The following is a 19930-nucleotide window of genomic DNA, read 5'->3' as shown; positions in this document are numbered from 1 at the left end:
TTCGAAGAAGGGTGGGGGGAGTTATCCCCCGTGTCCTGGCCAATATTTATCCCCCAACCAACACCTAAAAACAGATTATCTGGTCATGATCAGATTGCTGTTTGTGGGACCTTGCTGTGCGCAAATTGGCTGCCGTGTTTCTTACATTACAAAACCGACCACACCTTAAAAGTACTTCATTGGCTGCAAAGTGCTTTGGACATCCTGAGGTCGTAAAAGGTGCTATATAAATGCAAGTCTGTCTTTTCCTTCCATGCTCCCTACAAACGTGGCTCCACGCTGCGAACACAGGAGTGTGCAATCACTCCTTAAATTCCTTTCCCTACCTCCTCTTGAAGTCAAATCAAATAGTGCTATTAGTATCTTCATAAATAACTCAATTTCCCCTCGACAGCAGACATTGATCCACCTCCCTTTCAAGGGTGTCAATTGACTCGAGCCGACTATCTTTGTGAGTTTGTTCCACACAACTGCTTTCCAGTATGAAAAAGAGTTTTTCTCCAAATCTGTATTCTTGTTTGAGGATTGTGAATTCTGTACTTAAATGCATTTTAATAAATCTGAGATGATAGCATTTACCGTGCAGTGCAATACAAAACCTGCGCGAATGGTGTTTTGCACCCGGATCAGCTTGATATTGGCACATTCTCAGTTACATGGGAAGAACAGTTTAGATGACTTAGGAAGAGGTTCACAATAATAGAAGGGCTACTGTGATTAATAAGCATCCATGCTCAGCCAGTGAAGAGTGGAAATGGTAACTTTTACATTGTATTTCCTTGATACAGTGGGAGGTGTGTAGTTTATCCACCATGTCAGTACTAGGGGATCATTCCTTCTCTTCTTCTTATGGTGTGGAGATGCCGGTGTTGGACTGGGGTGGACAAATGTAAGAAGTCACACAACACCAGGTTGTAGTCCAACAGCTTTATTTGAAATCACAAGCTTTCGGAGCGCTGCTCCTTCGTCAGGTGAAGTGGAGAAATGCATAAAGACACAGCTTATATAGTCAGAGAATAATGTCAGATGTTTACAGGTAATCTTTCCAACTGCCATTTATCACACCTCGGCAGAGAGGTAATCACAGCAATCAAAAGTGTGAATGGTGTCCAAACAGGTCAGTCAGGAAAACATTACATCAAAGAACAATGAGGTGGAGTCACAAGGGGTCAAATGTTGCAGATGCTGGGGTCTGTATGAAAAACAAAAAAACAGACAAAAAACATTTTTTTTGCTGGAAATCACAGCAGGTCAGGCCGCATCTGTGTAGAGAGAACAAGCCAACGACGACTCGAGTCTGGATGACCCTGCGTCAGGTGGGGTTACATGTAGCGTGACTCTTCTTTTTAGGCAGTCCCTTGGAACCGAGGATGACTTGCTTCCACATTAAAAATGAGTTCTCAGGTGACTGATGAGTCCAAAGCGGGACCTACAGTCTCTGTCACAGGTGGGGCAGACGGTGGTTGAAGGGGCGGGTGGGTGGGGTTCTTGGGTTGACGTGCGCTCCTTGTGCTGCTTGCGCTTGGCTTCCGCTTGCTCCCGGCGAAGAGATTCGAGGTGTTCGGCGCCTTCCCGGATGCTTCTCCTCCACTTTGTGCGGTCTTGGGCCAGGGATTCCCAGGTGTCGGTGGGGATGTTACACTTTTTCAAGGAGGCTTTGACGGTGTCCTTGAAGCGTTTCCTCTGCCCACCTGGGGCTCTCTTGCCGTGCCGGAGCTCTGAGTAGAGCGCTTGTTTTGGGAGTCTCGTATCAGGCAAGCGGGCAATGTGACCCGTCCATCGGAGCTAATCGAGTGTTGTCAAAGCTTCGATGCTGGGGATGTTGGCCTGAGCGAGGACACTGACGTTGGTGCGCCTATCCTGCCAATGGATTTGCAGGATCTTGCGGAGGCAGCGTTGGTGATACCTCTCCAGTGCTTTGAGGTGCCTGCTGTACATGGGATCATTCCATGGGGTCCCTCACAATCAGTCAGATGCTCAGATCATCAATGTAAGTCCAAAGCTGCCCAGCAGAGGGAGATCCCTTTACACCCCATGCAGGTAACGCGATGAGAAGCTTGTTTGCTGGAAAAGCTGTGGTAGGGTCCAGATTACTACATCGACTTCCAGCGGCTGCAGCGGAGGGCCAGCAGCTGAACACCGGACAGAGACCTCTCGCCGTATGCTGCATCTGATCGGCGCTCTGCGCATTGACTCCAATAAAGCCTGGACATCGGGATGGCTGAGATTGAAGATCTAGCGGGATTCAAGAACTCTTCCGAAGACTCGTTGATCAACGGTCAGAGTTACGAGTACGAATATGAATATTACGAATTGAATGTTTCATTTGACGGGCTCAAAGCAAACAAGTGTAAGTGTTTCAGTCTTCAGTATCGTTAGCCAGCATGGATTTTATTCGAAGTACTGGGCAGTGTGTCTGTCACATTGACTGCTTTCGAGCCGTTGACCGTGTCAAGGTCGGTTAACTGACGGTCGTGGTTGTTCACTTTCATACCAACAAGATGTAAAGACTGTTCTCTGAGTAAGCTTTTCATTATTATATAAATAATTTGATTTGCAACCTGGTTGAAGGGAATTCTTGGAGACTGATTTCCCTGCTGTTTATAAATCAGCAGATTTTAAGGATGTCATGGGGAAGAAGCAAAACATTTAAAGTCGCATATTACACCTATAACTTGGAAAATTGCTTTTTGTTTTTCTCTCCCTGAATCTTTGCTTTTAAAGTGTTGGGGGATGCAAACCACAACGTGTTGAAGGTGGAACTTGGGTCAGTCCCCGGGCAAGAGCAGAATTTTCTGTAGAACTGACAAGTCAGGTGAGCTTGTTCACTTGGGATGCTCTGATGCACCAAGATCTCTGCGCTCCTCCAGTTCTGGCCTCTTGTGCATCCCCAATTTTACTTGCCCCACCAATAGCGGCCGTGCCTTCAGCTCCCTAGAACCTAAGCTCTGAAGTTCCCTCCCTACACCTCTCCGCCTCTCAACCTCTCTTTCCTCCTTTAAGACGCTCCTTAAAACCTACCTCTTCACCTGTCCCGATGTCTCCTTATGTGGCTGTGTCAAATTTTGTTTAATAACGCTCCTGTGAAGTGCCTTGGGATGTTTTATTATGATATAAAGGTGCTATATAAATACAAGTTCTTGTATTTTTCTCAGTGGTGTTGTTTAATCTCTAGATGCCCTTATTTTAAAAACATGGTTGATTGAGGGATAGATTGGGGGAATGGGCTAGAAATTGACAGGTGAACTTTAGGGTTTCCTATGGCAACTGAGAAAGTGAAATTCAAAAGTACATAGAATTTTTGTTTAGTATTCTTCCCTACTAATTTAAGCTTTTATCACACCAGCAAGGAGTCTAGGCACAGTCTTAATTCTTAGAAGCACCATCTCTGAACAATCAAATAACACGTTAACCAAGTATGCATGACAACAATGTCTACAGGACTCCTTTCTAACCCAATATGTAAAAAGCCCAACAAGGGAGGATTCGCTATTGGATCTAGTCATGGGCAATGAGCCAGAGCAGATAAGAGAAGTAAAAGTAGGGGAACATATAGGCAATAGTGACCATAATATATTACGCTTTAAGATGATAATAATAGAGAAGGACATAAGAATGTCAAAAAACAAGTTAATAGATTGGAGAAAAGCTGATTTTGAGGGGCTGAGAATAGCACTTGGGAAGATAAAATGGGCAACAATATTGGCAAACAACGATGTAGAACGACAATGGGAAACATTTAAAATGGTGTTCAACAGAGTGCAGGAAAAATATATTCCGCTAAAAGGAAAGAACAAACTAAACACTAATGAGACTCCATGGATGAATAAAGACATAAGGAAACAATTGAGGGTAAGGAAAGAAGCATATATTAAGTACATAGTCAGCAGAGGAGGGCGTGATAATAAGAGAGAATACAAAGGGATTAGGAAATAAGTCAAAAAACAATTAGGAAGGCAAAGGGGAACTATGAAATTAAATTATCAAGGAACATAAAACAAATTAGTAAAATATGTTACAGGCACATCAATAAAAAAAAGGTTGGGATGGGAATAGGGCCATTCTAGTCCACAGGACAATACCACAGATAATGATAGGGAGATGACAGAAATATTAAATCATTATTTCGCTTCGGTATTTACCAGGGAGATAGAACAGGTGGACATGACATTGGATGATGAGATGAGTAATGAGAAAAGTGCATTTAAAATTTAAAAAGGCGATATATTAAATAAACTAATCAAACTCAAAGAGGATAAAACTCCTGGTCCAGATGGATTGCATCCACGCATTTTAAAAGAATCTAGGGAAGAGATAGCAGAAGCATTACTACACATATTTAATCATTTGTTAGAAAAAGGTGTAGTACCAGAGGACTAGTGGATAGCTAATGTAATACCTATATTTAAGAAGGGGTATAGAACATGTCCAGGGAATTATAGACCAGTCAGCTTAACATCGGTGGTAGGAAAAATAATGGAATCCCTACTAAAGGAGAGAATAGAAGAACATCTAGAAATGAAAAGTATAGTAATGAAATGTCAGCATGGATTTCAAAGGGAAAATCTTGCTTGACCAACGTTACTAAATTTTTTGAAGAGGTAGCAGAGAGAGTAGACAATAGTAATGCAGTAGATGTAATTTATCTAGATTTTCAAAAGGCCTTCGATAAGGTACCCCATAATAGACTGATGAATAAGGTCAGAGAATGCGGAGTCAGGGGACAAGTAGCAGAATGGATAGCTAGTTGGCTTCAAGACAGAAAAGGGTAGCTATTCACAGTGGCAGAAGGTGGGTAGTGGTGTTCCACAAGGATCAGTGCTGGGACCACTGCTGTTCACAATTTACATTAACAATTTAGACTTTGGAATCAAAAACGCAATTTCTAAATTTGCAGATGATATGAAATTGGGGAAGATAGTCAATACTGAGGAGGACTGCAACAAATTACAGGAGGACATTAATAAACTTGCAGAATGGACAAATAATTGGCAAATGAAGTTTGACACAGACAAATGTGAGGTATTACATTTTGGTAGGAAGAATAGGGAGGTCACTTATTACTTGGAGGGTGCAAGTCTAGGTGGGGTAGAGGAACAAAGGGATGGCAGAGTACAAATACACAAATCACTAAAAGTTGCGCCACATGTTAGCAAGGCCATAAAAAATGCATACCAAGCACTAAGGTTTATTTCTAAAGGGATAGAATTGAAAAATAGGGAAGTTATGTCTGTATTGAACATTGGTGAGATGACACTTGGAGTACTGCATGCAGTTCTGGTTGCCGTATTATAAAAAGGATATAGAGGCAGAGAAGAATTACAAGGATGATACCAGAAATGCGAGGGTATACATATCAGGAAAGGATGAACAGGCTGGGTCTCTTCTCTCTTGAAAAGAGAAGGGTGAGGGGTGACCTAATGGAGGCTTTTAAAATTATGAAAGGTTTTGATAGAGTGGATACAGAAAGAGTGTTTCCACTTGTGGGGAAGAGCATAACTAGAGGCCATCAATATAAGATAGTCACCAAGAAATCCAATAGGGAATTCAGAAGAAACTTCTTTACTCAAAGAGTGGTGAGAATGTGTAACCCGTTACCACAGGGAGTGGTTGAAGCGAATAATATAGGTGCATTTAAGGGGAGGCTGGACAAACATATGAGGGAGAAGGGAATAGAGGCTTACGCTGATAGATTTAGATGAGGAAAGACGGGAGGAGGCTCGAGTGGAGCATAAACACCGGCATGGACTGGTTGGGCCAAATGGCCTGTTGCTGTGCCGTATATCCTATGTAATCCTATGTAATGTAAAACAAAGACTGCATGTACTGCAGTCCACTTTTTAATTCTTATATTGTAAATCGGAATAAATAATACATTTGTAGTGTTAGGTTAGATGAATTATGCAGTGTCAGCTTCATTTAGTGGGTGGTATTCTCATTTCTGAATCAATGGTTGTGGACCACCTATTTCCACCTCCGTAACATTGCCCGTCTCCGCCCTTGTCTCAGCCCATCTGCTGCTGAAACCCTCATCCATACCTTTTGTTACCTCTAGACTTGACTATTCCAATACACTCCTGGCCGGCCTCCCACATTCTACCCTACATAAACTTGAGGTCATCCAAAACTCGGGTTTCCGTGTCCTAACTTGCACCAAGTCCCATTCACCCATCACCCCTGTGCTCGCTGACCTACATTGGCTCCCGGTTATGCAACGCCTCGATTTCAAAACTCTCATCCTGGTTTTCAAATCCCTCCATGGCCTCGCCCCTCCCTATCTCTGTAACCTCCTTCAGCCCCACAACCCCCCGAGATATCTGCGCTCCTCTAATTCTGGCCTATTGAGCATCCCTGATTATAATCGCTCAACTATTGGTGGTTATGCCTTCTGTTGCCTAGGCCCTAAGCTCTGGAATTCCCTGCCTAAACCTCTCTGCCTCTCTACCTCTCTTTCCTCCTTTAAGACGCTCCTTAAAATCTACCTCTTTGACCAAGCTTTTGGCCACCTGCCCTAATTTCTCCTTCTGTGGCTCGGTGTCAATTTTTTTGTCTATTTAATACTCCTGTGAAGCGCCTTGGGACGTTTTACTATGTTAAAGGCGCTATATAAATACAAGTTGTTGTTGTTGTTGAATTACATTTTTAGCTGACACTTCCTGGTTTAGACTCTGCGCTGCTCATTAACAATTCTTCAACCTGATTGGTTAAGGAGATACACAGTTGCTTGTCCTGTTCACACAGGTCCTGGATGCTCTGTAGGGGGCGCTGCTCTTTTTTGGTAGTTGGCTGACAGGAACTCCCAGAGCAAAAGCCCATAAAAAGTTTCTCGACAAGTGCAAGTGTAACGAATGTTTTACATTTCGCAAAACCGGCCCAATGCTTTTTGTAGACATTTGACAGCTTATGTCGACTATTGTTTCTTCTCTTTGTCTCAGTAGCTGCTGCTTTGTTACTGCTTTGTGATGTACTTCAGGGGATAAATAATTGTGCAAAAGCAAAATACTGCAGATGCTGTAAATCTGAAATGAAAACAGAAAATGCTGGAAATACTCAGCAGGTCAGGCAGCATCTGTGGAGAGGGAAACAGAGTTAACGTTTCAGATTCTGATGAGAGGTCATCGACCTGAAACGTTAACACTGTTTCTCTCTCCACAGATGCTGCCTGACCTGATAAATAATTGTGGTCTGGCACTATACTATAAAAAAACAAACTTGATTTGGAATAAATACTAGCAGTGTCTTGCATTGACATTTGAAAATACTCTCACAATCCTCATGATGCTCTAGGGTTGAATTTGTGGTGGGAGGCTTCCCACGGATGGATGCCTCCGACCAGCAAAAAATCAACGAACTTACCTGATGGTCCCAAAGGTTCAGACACTCGCGCTCCTGGGCCTCTATGCGTAGGCCTGCATAGGGGCTCACGTGGGCTGGCCCAACCAATCAAAGAAGGGGGATCCCCACTCATACTTATGCACGGAACCTCCATAAGCATGAATGTGGATGACATTAAAAATAGATTTAACATAACAAATAAATTTTAAAAAATCACATATTTAAAATGAATTAAAATACGATATCATTAAAATTTAAAACAAAAATGTATTTTTTGAAAAATAAATTTACATATTTTAAATGGTCTAAAAATAAACTTGCTTACATGTGTTTTAATGTTTAAATGAATGAAAACATTGTATTTTTATGCAGTCCACTTTTTAATTCTTATATTGTAAATCGGAATAAATAATACATTTGTAGTGTTAGGTTAGATGAATTATGCAGTGTCAGCTTCATTTAGTGGGTGGTATTCTCATTTCTGAATCAATGGTTGTGGACCACCTATTTCCACCTCCGTAACATTGCCCGTCTCCGCCCTTGTCTCAGCCCATCTGCTGCTGAAACCCTCATCCATACCTTTTGTTACCTCTAGACTTGACTATTCCAATACACTCCTGGCCGGCCTCCCACATTCTACCCTACATAAACTTGAGGTCATCCAAAACTCGGGTTTCCGTGTCCTAACTTGCACCAAGTCCCATTCACCCATCACCCCTGTGCTCGCTGACCTACATTGGCTCCCGGTTATGCAACGCCTCGATTTCAAAACTCTCATCCTGGTTTTCAAATCCCTCCATGGCCTCGCCCCTCCCTATCTCTGTAACCTCCTTCAGCCCCACAACCCCCCGAGATATCTGCGCTCCTCTAATTCTGGCCTATTGAGCATCCCTGATTATAATCGCTCAACTATTGGTGGTTATGCCTTCTGTTGCCTAGGCCCTAAGCTCTGGAATTCCCTGCCTAAACCTCTCTGCCTCTCTACCTCTCTTTCCTCCTTTAAGACGCTCCTTAAAATCTACCTCTTTGACCAAGCTTTTGGCCACCTGCCCTAATTTCTCCTTCTGTGGCTCGGTGTCAATTTTTTTGTCTATTTAATACTCCTGTGAAGCGCCTTGGGACGTTTTACTATGTTAAAGGCGCTATATAAATACAAGTTGTTGTTGTTGTTGAATTACATTTTTAGCTGACACTTCCTGGTTTAGACTCTGCGCTGCTCATTAACAATTCTTCAACCTGATTGGTTAAGGAGATACACAGTTGCTTGTCCTGTTCACACAGGTCCTGGATGCTCTGTAGGGGGCGCTGCTCTTTTTTGGTAGTTGGCTGACAGGAACTCCCAGAGCAAAAGCCCATAAAAAGTTTCTCGACAAGTGCAAGTGTAACGAATGTTTTACATTTCGCAAAACCGGCCCAATGCTTTTTGTAGACATTTGACAGCTTATGTCGACTATTGTTTCTTCTCTTTGTCTCAGTAGCTGCTGCTTTGTTACTGCTTTGTGATGTACTTCAGGGGATAAATAATTGTGCAAAAGCAAAATACTGCAGATGCTGTAAATCTGAAATGAAAACAGAAAATGCTGGAAATACTCAGCAGGTCAGGCAGCATCTGTGGAGAGGGAAACAGAGTTAACGTTTCAGATTCTGATGAGAGGTCATCGACCTGAAACGTTAACACTGTTTCTCTCTCCACAGATGCTGCCTGACCTGATAAATAATTGTGGTCTGGCACTATACTATAAAAAAACAAACTTGATTTGGAATAAATACTAGCAGTGTCTTGCATTGACATTTGAAAATACTCTCACAATCCTCATGATGCTCTAGGGTTGAATTTGTGGTGGGAGGCTTCCCACGGATGGATGCCTCCGACCAGCAAAAAATCAACGAACTTACCTGATGGTCCCAAAGGTTCAGACACTCGCGCTCCTGGGCCTCTATGCGTAGGCCTGCATAGGGGCTCACGTGGGCTGGCCCAACCAATCAAAGAAGGGGGATCCCCACTCATACTTATGCACGGAACCTCCATAAGCATGAATGTGGATGACATTAAAAATAGATTTAACATAACAAATAAATTTTAAAAAATCACATATTTAAAATGAATTAAAATACGATATCATTAAAATTTAAAACAAAAATGTATTTTTTGAAAAATAAATTTACATATTTTAAATGGTCTAAAAATAAACTTGCTTACATGTGTTTTAATGTTTAAATGAATGAAAACATTGTATTTTTATGCAGTCCACTTTTTAATTCTTATATTGTAAATCGGAATAAATAATACATTTGTAGTGTTAGATTAGATGAATTATTTAGTGTCAGCTTCATTTAGTGGGTGGTACTCTCATTTCTGAATCAATGGTTGTGGGCATAACTAAGACCACCTATTTCCACCTCCGTAGCATTGCCCGTCTCTGCCCTTGCCTCAGCCCATCCGCTGCTGAAACCCTCATCCATACCTTTGTTACCTCTAGACTTGACTATTCCAATACACTCCTGGCCGGCCTCCCACATTCTACCCTACGTAAACTTGAGGTCATCCAAAACTCGGGTTTCCGTGTCCTAACTCGCACCAAGTCCCGTTCGCCCATCACCCCTGTGCTCGCTGACCTACATTGGCTCCCGGTTATGCAACGCCTCGATTTCAAAATTCTCATCCTTGTTTTCAAATCCCTCCATGGCCTCACCACTCCCTTTCTCTGTAATCTCCTTCAGCCCCACAACCCCCCGAGATATCTGCGCTCCTCTAATTCTGGCCTATTGAGCATCCCTGATTATAATCGCTCAACTATTGGTGGTTATGCCTTCTGTTGCCTAGGCCCTAAGCTCTGGAATTCCCTGCCTAAACCTCTCCGCCTCTCTACCTCTCTTTCTGAAATAAAGAGTAGATTGCCTTTCAAAAGCTAGGCTTTATTAACCTTAAAAAACCAGCAAGTACATGTTGAGCACCCAGTCTCAACCAAACTGTAGAAAGCTGAATTTAAGATGGCCACCACAGGTCACATGGAATCAACTAACCAATAAGTTTACAGCATATATCTCAAGGCAGGAAAACAGGCAACCAATTACAATGCTTCTTATAAAACAAGAATAATCACCACATTCACCCCTCCTTTTAAAATATACTTCAACCTAGGTAGCCTTTACAGTTTACAATTAGTTATTTATGACTAGAGCAATACATGTATAATGCCTTCAACAATTTTAAAATTTTACTATTATTAATTATTTTAAAAGTCCATTTTTAATCGGTCGACCGGATATCTTGTTCGTGTCGACCTTCTTAGCCTTGGTGGAGTTCCTTGCCCTCCCACACCAGGAGACACAGAAATATCTTCTGCAGGGAGGCTATCAATATCCCGATTATCAACGGTTTCCGGATTGGAAGTCCCATTAGAAGGTAGACTGGGAGGGTCATGAACATCCATCGGGGGCAGACTAAGAGAATTGTAAGTGTCTGCAATAGGATTGGAAATGTTCATAGTATCTGTGACGACATCAACATTATCTGAATTATGGCTATTGTTAATGTCCTCAGGAGAGGGCTGGCCACCACAAGGAGCTAAGTCTTTAACTGAAACCGTACTTTCTTTCCCATCTTGGAATCGAATATGAGCATATTGGGAATTTGCCTCCAATAGCTCCACCTCCTCCACTAAAGGATCATACTTTGACAGTCTAACATGGCGTCGGAGCAGCACAGGTCCCTGCATAGTAAGCCATGAAGGTACCAAATATCCCGTAGTGGATCTCCGCGGATAGTTGAAGAGCCTTTCATGGGGAGTCACATTAGTAGCCGTTGAAAGCAATGATCTAATGGAATGCAGGGCATCAGGCAGTACCATTTCCCACTGTGTATTCTTAAGGTTCCGGGATGTCAAAGCCAACATAACTGCCTTCCAGATCACCCCATTGTATCGTTCGCACTGTCCATTACCCTGGGGATTATACGGGGTAGTTCTGCTAGTAGAAATTCCCCGACTCTGGAGGTATTCCTTCAACTGGGAAGACATAAAAGAACTTCCCTGATCCGAATGGATATACGCAGGCATCCCAAAGATGACAAAAAGTTGAGTCAGACTTTTAATAACGAATATCAAGTTGTTCGCTATCTGTCTAGCTCTGCATAGGATCGCGTTGCGAGGGCAGAATAATAACTGTAGCAGCTGATACATCTGCACAAGGAAAAGCAAAAGGGAACCTTGAAAACTCATCCACAACAGTAAATATATATCGATTCTGAGTCGTTGAAGGAAGAGGCCCCTTAAAATCAACGCTCAGGCGTTCAAAGGGAGAAGTAGCCTTTATAAGATGAGCTCGTTGAGGCTTAAAGAAATTCGGTTTACACCAGGCGCAGACAGAGCATAACGAAGTCATCCGCTTGACGTCTTCAACTGAAAAGGGCAAATTCTTACTGCGTACGAAGTGTATCATCCTCGTAACACCAGGATGGCACAAAGCATTATGAAGATTAATAAGCATATCTCCGTGAAGCACAGAACAATAAGCCCTCGACAGCGTATCAGCGGCAACATTATCCTTCCCCGGACGATAGACTATATCGAAATGGTAGCATGCCAACTCGATCCTCCACCTCATTATTTTATCATTCTTAATCTTTCCGAAATGTTTGACATCAAACATGAAGGACACAGATTTTTGGTCAGTTACTAACGTAAAATGTCGCCCAGATAAATAATGTCTCCATTTACGCAGTGCTTCTACTATTCCGTACGCCTCTTTCTCTATTGATGAATGTCTCTGCTCACTATTGCTCAGAGTACGTGAGAAAAAGGCCACAGATCTTCCATTTTGGTTCAGGGTAGCCCCAATTGCAAAATCGGAAGCGTCCGTCTCAATCACGAAGGGAACCTGCTCATCAATAGAATGCACAACTGCTCCAAGGATATCCTTTTTAAGATTATCAAAACACATCCTGGCCTCCCATGATAGAGGATATGTCGTAACCCGAATAAGGGGCCGGATCTTCTGCGAGAAGTTTGCAATCCAATTAGAATAATAAGAAAACAGTCCAACAACTCGTTGCAAGGCCTTAGAATTAGTAGGGCAAAGTAAATCAATCAGTGGTCACAGTCATTCTGGATCTGGTTTAATCTTGTTTCCCAAGATAATATACCCCAGTAAATTTACCTCGGTGGTCGAAAAGATACACTTCTCTTTATTGAAAGTTAAGCCAACTTTTTCCGCAACTTGAAGGAATCTTTCTAGATTAAAATCGTGCTCCACCCTTGATTTGCCACACACCGTGATGTCATCTAAATATGAGAAGGTGTCAGAGAGAGAGTTATCACTTATAAAAGCATCCATTGCCCGTTGAAAACAGGCGACACCGTTAGTAACACCGAATGGTACTCGGCAAAACTGGTACAGCTTTCCGCCAGCTTCAAAGGCCGTATAGGGTTTGTCCCTCTTAGCGATAGGAATCTGATGATAAGCACTCTTTAGGTCAATAGTGCTAAAAACCTTATATTGAGATACTTTATTGATAAGCTCATCAATCTTAGGCAGGGGGTACGCATCTAATTGAGTATACCTGTTAATAGTTTGAGAGTAGTCTATCACCATTCGCTTCTTATGTCTCTCATTAGTGGTGACAACTACCTGTGCCCGCCAGGGCGAAAAACTAGGTTCAATGATTCCTTCCGATAAAAGACGTTGAACTTCAGAATTAATAAATTCTTTATCCTGACTGCTATACCTTCTTGACTTGGTAGCAATTGGCTTACAGTCTGGCATCAAATTGGAAAAAAGTGATAATGGAGAAATAAATAAAGAAGTTAATCCACAAATAGACAAAGGTGGCTTGGTTCCTCCGAAAGAAAGACTGAGGGACTCATGTAATTGAAGCACATCATGACCAATCAAAATGTCCGCACAGAGATTAGGCAGAACGGATAGGCGTATATCAGTATACGTATTACCTAGGAGAATTAATTTCACAAGGCAACAACCAGCTACTTGTGAGGTGAGAGTCATCTGAGCCATACACAACTGATAGGAAACAGGCGAAATTTTCAAACGCTTCTCCCTCACAAACTGAAGACTTATAAAGCTCTCAGTACTGCCCGTATCTATAAGGGCCTTCACTTCTAACCCATTAACTTGGGCCATAACTATAGCTTTGTTTAGGCCATGGGAAAAGGCGGCAGAAACTGATGCAATAAATGCCCTATCTAAAGGCTGAATGGTCACAGAGGAGGCAACCGATTTGCAAACACATGCGTAATGACCTCCCTTGCCGCATTTACTACACACAGCCTCCCGGGCAGGGCACTTCAGACGGGGGTGCCGGGCGTTCCCGCAAAAATAACACTTCTGAATCCTAGAGGCAACAGCTGCCGAAGTAGAAACTGTTTCGGAATCTGGTAAACCACTCCTATTAAATCCACGTAACTCCCTTTCATCCGGAACTGCTGAAACCACGGTCGCAGGCTGATCAAAAAGAGCATAAGAATCCGAACTTCTCTGAGCCAAATCCAATGTAGAGGCTTGCTCAAAAGCACTCTTAAGATCCAAGATCTTATTTTCTAATAACCGCTGATGAATTGATCTCGACAGTAATCCATTAATAAATGCATCCCGTACCGACTCTTCCCTATGTTCTTCTGCAGACACGGCCTTATAATTACAGTTAGCACCAAGGCGCCGGAGTGCTTGTAAATAAGCATCCAAGGATTCTCCCGCCTGCTGCCTACGGGCAGATAAAAGGTGACGTGCAAATACCTCATTTTTGGGTTTAACAAATTTTTTTTCCAACGTAGCAATAGCCAATTCATAAGTTTCACAGCCCAAAATATACTTATACACATCCGGAGCAATGTAGTTGATTAGTATATCCAACTTATTTAGAGATTGCTGATCCAACACACCCAAAAAGTTTTTAAATGTACGATGCCAATGTTTCCATTGATCATCCACTCCTGCAGAATTAGGGTCAGCATTAAATCGTTCCGGTCGAAGATATCGTTCCATTATAGCAAAAGGTTAATAAATTGAAATAAAGAGTAGATTGCCTTTCAAAAGCTAGGCTTTATTAACCTTAAAAAACCAGCAAGTACATGTTGAGCACCCAGTCTCAACCAAACTGTAGAAAGCTGAATTTAAGATGGCCACCACAGGTCACATGGAATCAACTAACCAATGAGTTTACAGCATATATCTCAAGGCAGAAAAACAGGCAACCAATTACAATGCTTCTTATAAAACAAGAATAATCACCACACTTTCCTCCTTTAAGATGCTCCTTAAAATTTACCTCTTTGACCAAGCTTTTGGTCACCTGCCCTAATTTCTCCTTATGTGGCTTGGTGTCAAATTTTTTGTCTATTTAATACTCTTGTGAAGCGCCTTGGGACGTTTTACTATGTTAAAGGCGCTATATAAATACAAGTTGTTGTTGTTGTTGAATTACATTTTTAGCTGACACTTCCTGGTTTAGACTCTGCGCTGCTCATTAACAATTCTTCAACCTGATTGGTTAAGGAGATACACAGTTGCTTGTCCTGTTCACACAGGTCCTGGATGCTCTGTAGGGGGCGCTGCTCTTTTTTGGTAGTTGGCTGACAGGAACTCCCAGAGCAAAAGCCCATAAAAAGTTTCTCGACAAGTGCAAGTGTAACGAATGTTTTACATTTCGCAAAACCGGCCCAATGCTTTTTGTAGACATTTGACAGCTTATGTCGACTATTGTTTCTTCTCTTTGTCTCAGTAGCTGCTGCTTTGTTACTGCTTTGTGATGTACTTCAGGGGATAAATAATTGTGCAAAAGCAAAATACTGCAGATGCTGTAAATCTGAAATGAAAACAGAAAATGCTGGAAATACTCAGCAGGTCAGGCAGCATCTGTGGAGAGGGAAACAGAGTTAACGTTTCAGATTCTGATGAGAGGTCATCGACCTGAAACGTTAACACTGTTTCTCTCTCCACAGATGCTGCCTGACCTGATAAATAATTGTGGTCTGGCACTATACTATAAAAAAACAAACTTGATTTGGAATAAATACTAGCAGTGTCTTGCATTGACATTTGAAAATACTCTCACAATCCTCATGATGCTCTAGGGTTGAATTTGTGGTGGGAGGCTTCCCACGGATGGATGCCTCCGACCAGCAAAAAATCAACGAACTTACCTGATGGTCCCAAAGGTTCAGACACTCGCGCTCCTGGGCCTCTATGCGTAGGCCTGCATAGGGGCTCACGTGGGCTGGCCCAACCAATCAAAGAAGGGGGATCCCCACTCATACTTATGCACGGAACCTCCATAAGCATGAATGTGGATGACATTAAAAATAGATTTAACATAACAAATAAATTTTAAAAAATCACATATTTAAAATGAATTAAAATACGATATCATTAAAATTTAAAACAAAAATGTATTTTTTGAAAAATAAATTTACATATTTTAAATGGTCTAAAAATAAACTTGCTTACATGTGTTTTAATGTTTAAATGAATGAAAACATTGTATTTTTATGCAGTCCACTTTTTAATTCTTATATTGTAAATCGGAATAAATAATACATTTGTAGTGTTAGATTAGATGAATTATTTAGTGTCAGCTTCATTTAGTGGGTGGTACTCTCATTTCTGAATCAATGGTTGTGGGCATAACTAAGACCACCTATTTCCACCTCCGTAGCATTGCCCGTCTCTGCCCTTGCCTCAGCCCATCCGCTGCTGAAACCCTCATCCATACCTTTGTTACCTCTAGACTTGACTATTCCAATACACTCCTGGCCGGCCTCCCACATTCTACCCTACGTAAACTTGAGGTCATCCAAAACTCGGGTTTCCGTGTCCTAACTCGCACCAAGTCCCGTTCGCCCATCACCCCTGTGCTCGCTGACCTACATTGGCTCCCGGTTATGCAACGCCTTGATTTCAAAATTCTCATCCTTGTTTTCAAATCCCTCCATGGCCTCACCACTCCCTTTCTCTGTAATCTCCTTCAGCCCCACAACCCCCCGAGATATCTGCGCTCCTCTAATTCTGGCCTATTGAGCATCCCTGATTATAATCGCTCAACTATTGGTGGTTATGCCTTCTGTTGCCTAGGCCCTAAGCTCTGGAATTCCCTGCCTAAACCTCTCCGCCTCTCTACCTCTCTTTCTGAAATAAAGAGTAGATTGCCTTTCAAAAGCTAGGCTTTATTAACCTTAAAAAACCAGCAAGTACATGTTGAGCACCCAGTCTCAACCAAACTGTAGAAAGCTGAATTTAAGATGGCCACCACAGGTCACATGGAATCAACTAACCAATAAGTTTACAGCATATATCTCAAGGCAGGAAAACAGGCAACCAATTACAATGCTTCTTATAAAACAAGAATAATCACCACATTCACCCCTCCTTTTAAAATATACTTCAACCTAGGTAGCCTTTACAGTTTACAATTAGTTATTTATGACTAGAGCAATACATGTATAATGCCTTCAACAATTTTAAAATTTTACTATTATTAATTATTTTAAAAGTCCATTTTTAATCGGTCGACCGGATATCTTGTTCGTGTCGACCTTCTTAGCCTTGGTGGAGTTCCTTGCCCTCCCACACCAGGAGACACAGAAATATCTTCTGCAGGGAGGCTATCAATATCCCGATTATCAACGGTTTCCGGATTGGAAGTCCCATTAGAAGGTAGACTGGGAGGGTCATGAACATCCATCGGGGGCAGACTAAGAGAATTGTAAGTGTCTGCAATAGGATTGGAAATGTTCATAGTATCTGTGACGACATCAACATTATCTGAATTATGGCTATTGTTAATGTCCTCAGGAGAGGGCTGGCCACCACAAGGAGCTAAGTCTTTAACTGAAACCGTACTTTCTTTCCCATCTTGGAATCGAATGTGAGCATATTGGGAATTTGCCTCCAATAGCTCCACCTCCTCCACTAAAGGATCATACTTTGACAGTCTAACATGGCGTCGGAGCAGCACAGGTCCCTGCATAGTAAGCCATGAAGGTACCAAATATCCCGTAGTGGATCTCCGCGGATAGTTGAAGAGCCTTTCATGGGGAGTCACATTAGTAGCCGTTGAAAGCAATGATCTAATGGAATGCAGGGCATCAGGCAGTACCATTTCCCACTGTGTATTCTTAAGGTTCCGGGATGTCAAAGCCAACATAACTGCCTTCCAGATCACCCCATTGTATCGTTCGCACTGTCCATTACCCTGGGGATTATACGGGGTAGTTCTGCTAGTAGAAATTCCCCGACTCTGGAGGTATTCCTTCAACTGGGAAGACATAAAAGAACTTCCCTGATCCGAATGGATATACGCAGGCATCCCAAAGATGACAAAAAGTTGAGTCAGACTTTTAATAACGAATATCAAGTTGTTCGCTATCTGTCTAGCTCTGCATAGGATCGCGTTGCGAGGGCAGAATAATAACTGTAGCAGCTGATACATCTGCACAAGGAAAAGCAAAAGGGAACCTTGAAAACTCATCCACAACAGTAAATATATATCGATTCTGAGTCGTTGAAGGAAGAGGCCCCTTAAAATCAACGCTCAGGCGTTCAAAGGGAGAAGTAGCCTTTATAAGATGAGCTCGTTGAGGCTTAAAGAAATTCGGTTTACACCAGGCGCAGACAGAGCATAACGAAGTCATCCGCTTGACGTCTTCAACTGAAAAGGGCAAATTCTTACTGCGTACGAAGTGTATCATCCTCGTAACACCAGGATGGCACAAAGCATTATGAAGATTAATAAGCATATCTCCGTGAAGCACAGAACAATAAGCCCTCGACAGCGTATCAGCGGCAACATTATCCTTCCCCGGACGATAGACTATATCGAAATGGTAGCATGCCAACTCGATCCTCCACCTCATTATTTTATCATTCTTAATCTTTCCGAAATGTTTGACATCAAACATGAAGGACACAGATTTTTGGTCAGTTACTAACGTAAAATGTCGCCCAGATAAATAATGTCTCCATTTACGCAGTGCTTCTACTATTCCGTACGCCTCTTTCTCTATTGATGAATGTCTCTGCTCACTATTGCTCAGAGTACGTGAGAAAAAGGCCACAGATCTTCCATTTTGGTTCAGGGTAGCCCCAATTGCAAAATCGGAAGCGTCCGTCTCAATCACGAAGGGAACCTGCTCATCAATAGAATGCACAACTGCTCCAAGGATATCCTTTTTAAGATTATCAAAACACATCCTGGCCTCCCATGATAGAGGATATGTCGTAACCCGAATAAGGGGCCGGATCTTCTGCGAGAAGTTTGCAATCCAATTAGAATAATAAGAAAACAGTCCAACAACTCGTTGCAAGGCCTTAGAATTAGTAGGGCAAAGTAAATCAATCAGTGGTCACAGTCATTCTGGATCTGGTTTAATCTTGTTTCCCAAGATAATATACCCCAGTAAATTTACCTCGGTGGTCGAAAAGATACACTTCTCTTTATTGAAAGTTAAGCCAACTTTTTCCGCAACTTGAAGGAATCTTTCTAGATTAAAATCGTGCTCCACCCTTGATTTGCCACACACCGTGATGTCATCTAAATATGAGAAGGTGTCAGAGAGAGAGTTATCACTTATAAAAGCATCCATTGCCCGTTGAAAACAGGCGACACCGTTAGTAACACCGAATGGTACTCGGCAAAACTGGTACAGCTTTCCGCCAGCTTCAAAGGCCGTATAGGGTTTGTCCCTCTTAGCGATAGGAATCTGATGATAAGCACTCTTTAGGTCAATAGTGCTAAAAACCTTATATTGAGATACTTTATTGATAAGCTCATCAATCTTAGGCAGGGGGTACGCATCTAATTGAGTATACCTGTTAATAGTTTGAGAGTAGTCTATCACCATTCGCTTCTTATGTCTCTCATTAGTGGTGACAACTACCTGTGCCCGCCAGGGCGAAAAACTAGGTTCAATGATTCCTTCCGATAAAAGACGTTGAACTTCAGAATTAATAAATTCTTTATCCTGACTGCTATACCTTCTTGACTTGGTAGCAATTGGCTTACAGTCTGGCATCAAATTGGAAAAAAGTGATAATGGAGAAATAAATAAAGAAGTTAATCCACAAATAGACAAAGGTGGCTTGGTTCCTCCGAAAGAAAGACTGAGGGACTCATGTAATTGAAGCACATCATGACCAATCAAAATGTCCGCACAGAGATTAGGCAGAACGGATAGGCGTATATCAGTATACGTATTACCTAGGAGAATTAATTTCACAAGGCAACAACCAGCTACTTGTGAGGTGAGAGTCATCTGAGCCATACACAACTGATAGGAAACAGGCGAAATTTTCAAACGCTTCTCCCTCACAAACTGAAGACTTATAAAGCTCTCAGTACTGCCCGTATCTATAAGGGCCTTCACTTCTAACCCATTAACTTGGGCCATAACTATAGCTTTGTTTAGGCCATGGGAAAAGGCGGCAGAAACTGATGCAATAAATGCCCTATCTAAAGGCTGAATGGTCACAGAGGAGGCAACCGATTTGCAAACACATGCGTAATGACCTCCCTTGCCGCATTTACTACACACAGCCTCCCGGGCAGGGCACTTCAGACGGGGGTGCCGGGCGTTCCCGCAAAAAT

General features: G+C 42.2%; 1 protein-coding gene across 1 annotated transcript in view; it reads left to right on the top strand.

Moving 5' to 3' along the window:
• The first annotated feature begins 2050 nt into the window (after positions 1-2050).
• Positions 2051-19930, top strand: part of LOC147107762 (uncharacterized) — a 58566-nt gene continuing 40686 nt past the window's right edge. The window contains exon 1 of the mRNA XM_086007429.1: positions 2051-2350. Coding sequence (XP_085863555.1) covers positions 2218-2350 — 133 coding nt within the window. The 5' untranslated portion in view covers positions 2051-2217. The remainder of the gene's footprint in view (positions 2351-19930) is intronic.

This window comes from Somniosus microcephalus, chromosome 14 (genome assembly GCF_052327205.1).
Source record: "Somniosus microcephalus isolate GS21.2 chromosome 14, FLI_Smic_1.0, whole genome shotgun sequence".
Taxonomy (NCBI): Eukaryota; Metazoa; Chordata; class Chondrichthyes; order Squaliformes; family Somniosidae; genus Somniosus; species Somniosus microcephalus.
This window is presented reverse-complemented; position numbering and strand designations above follow the sequence as displayed.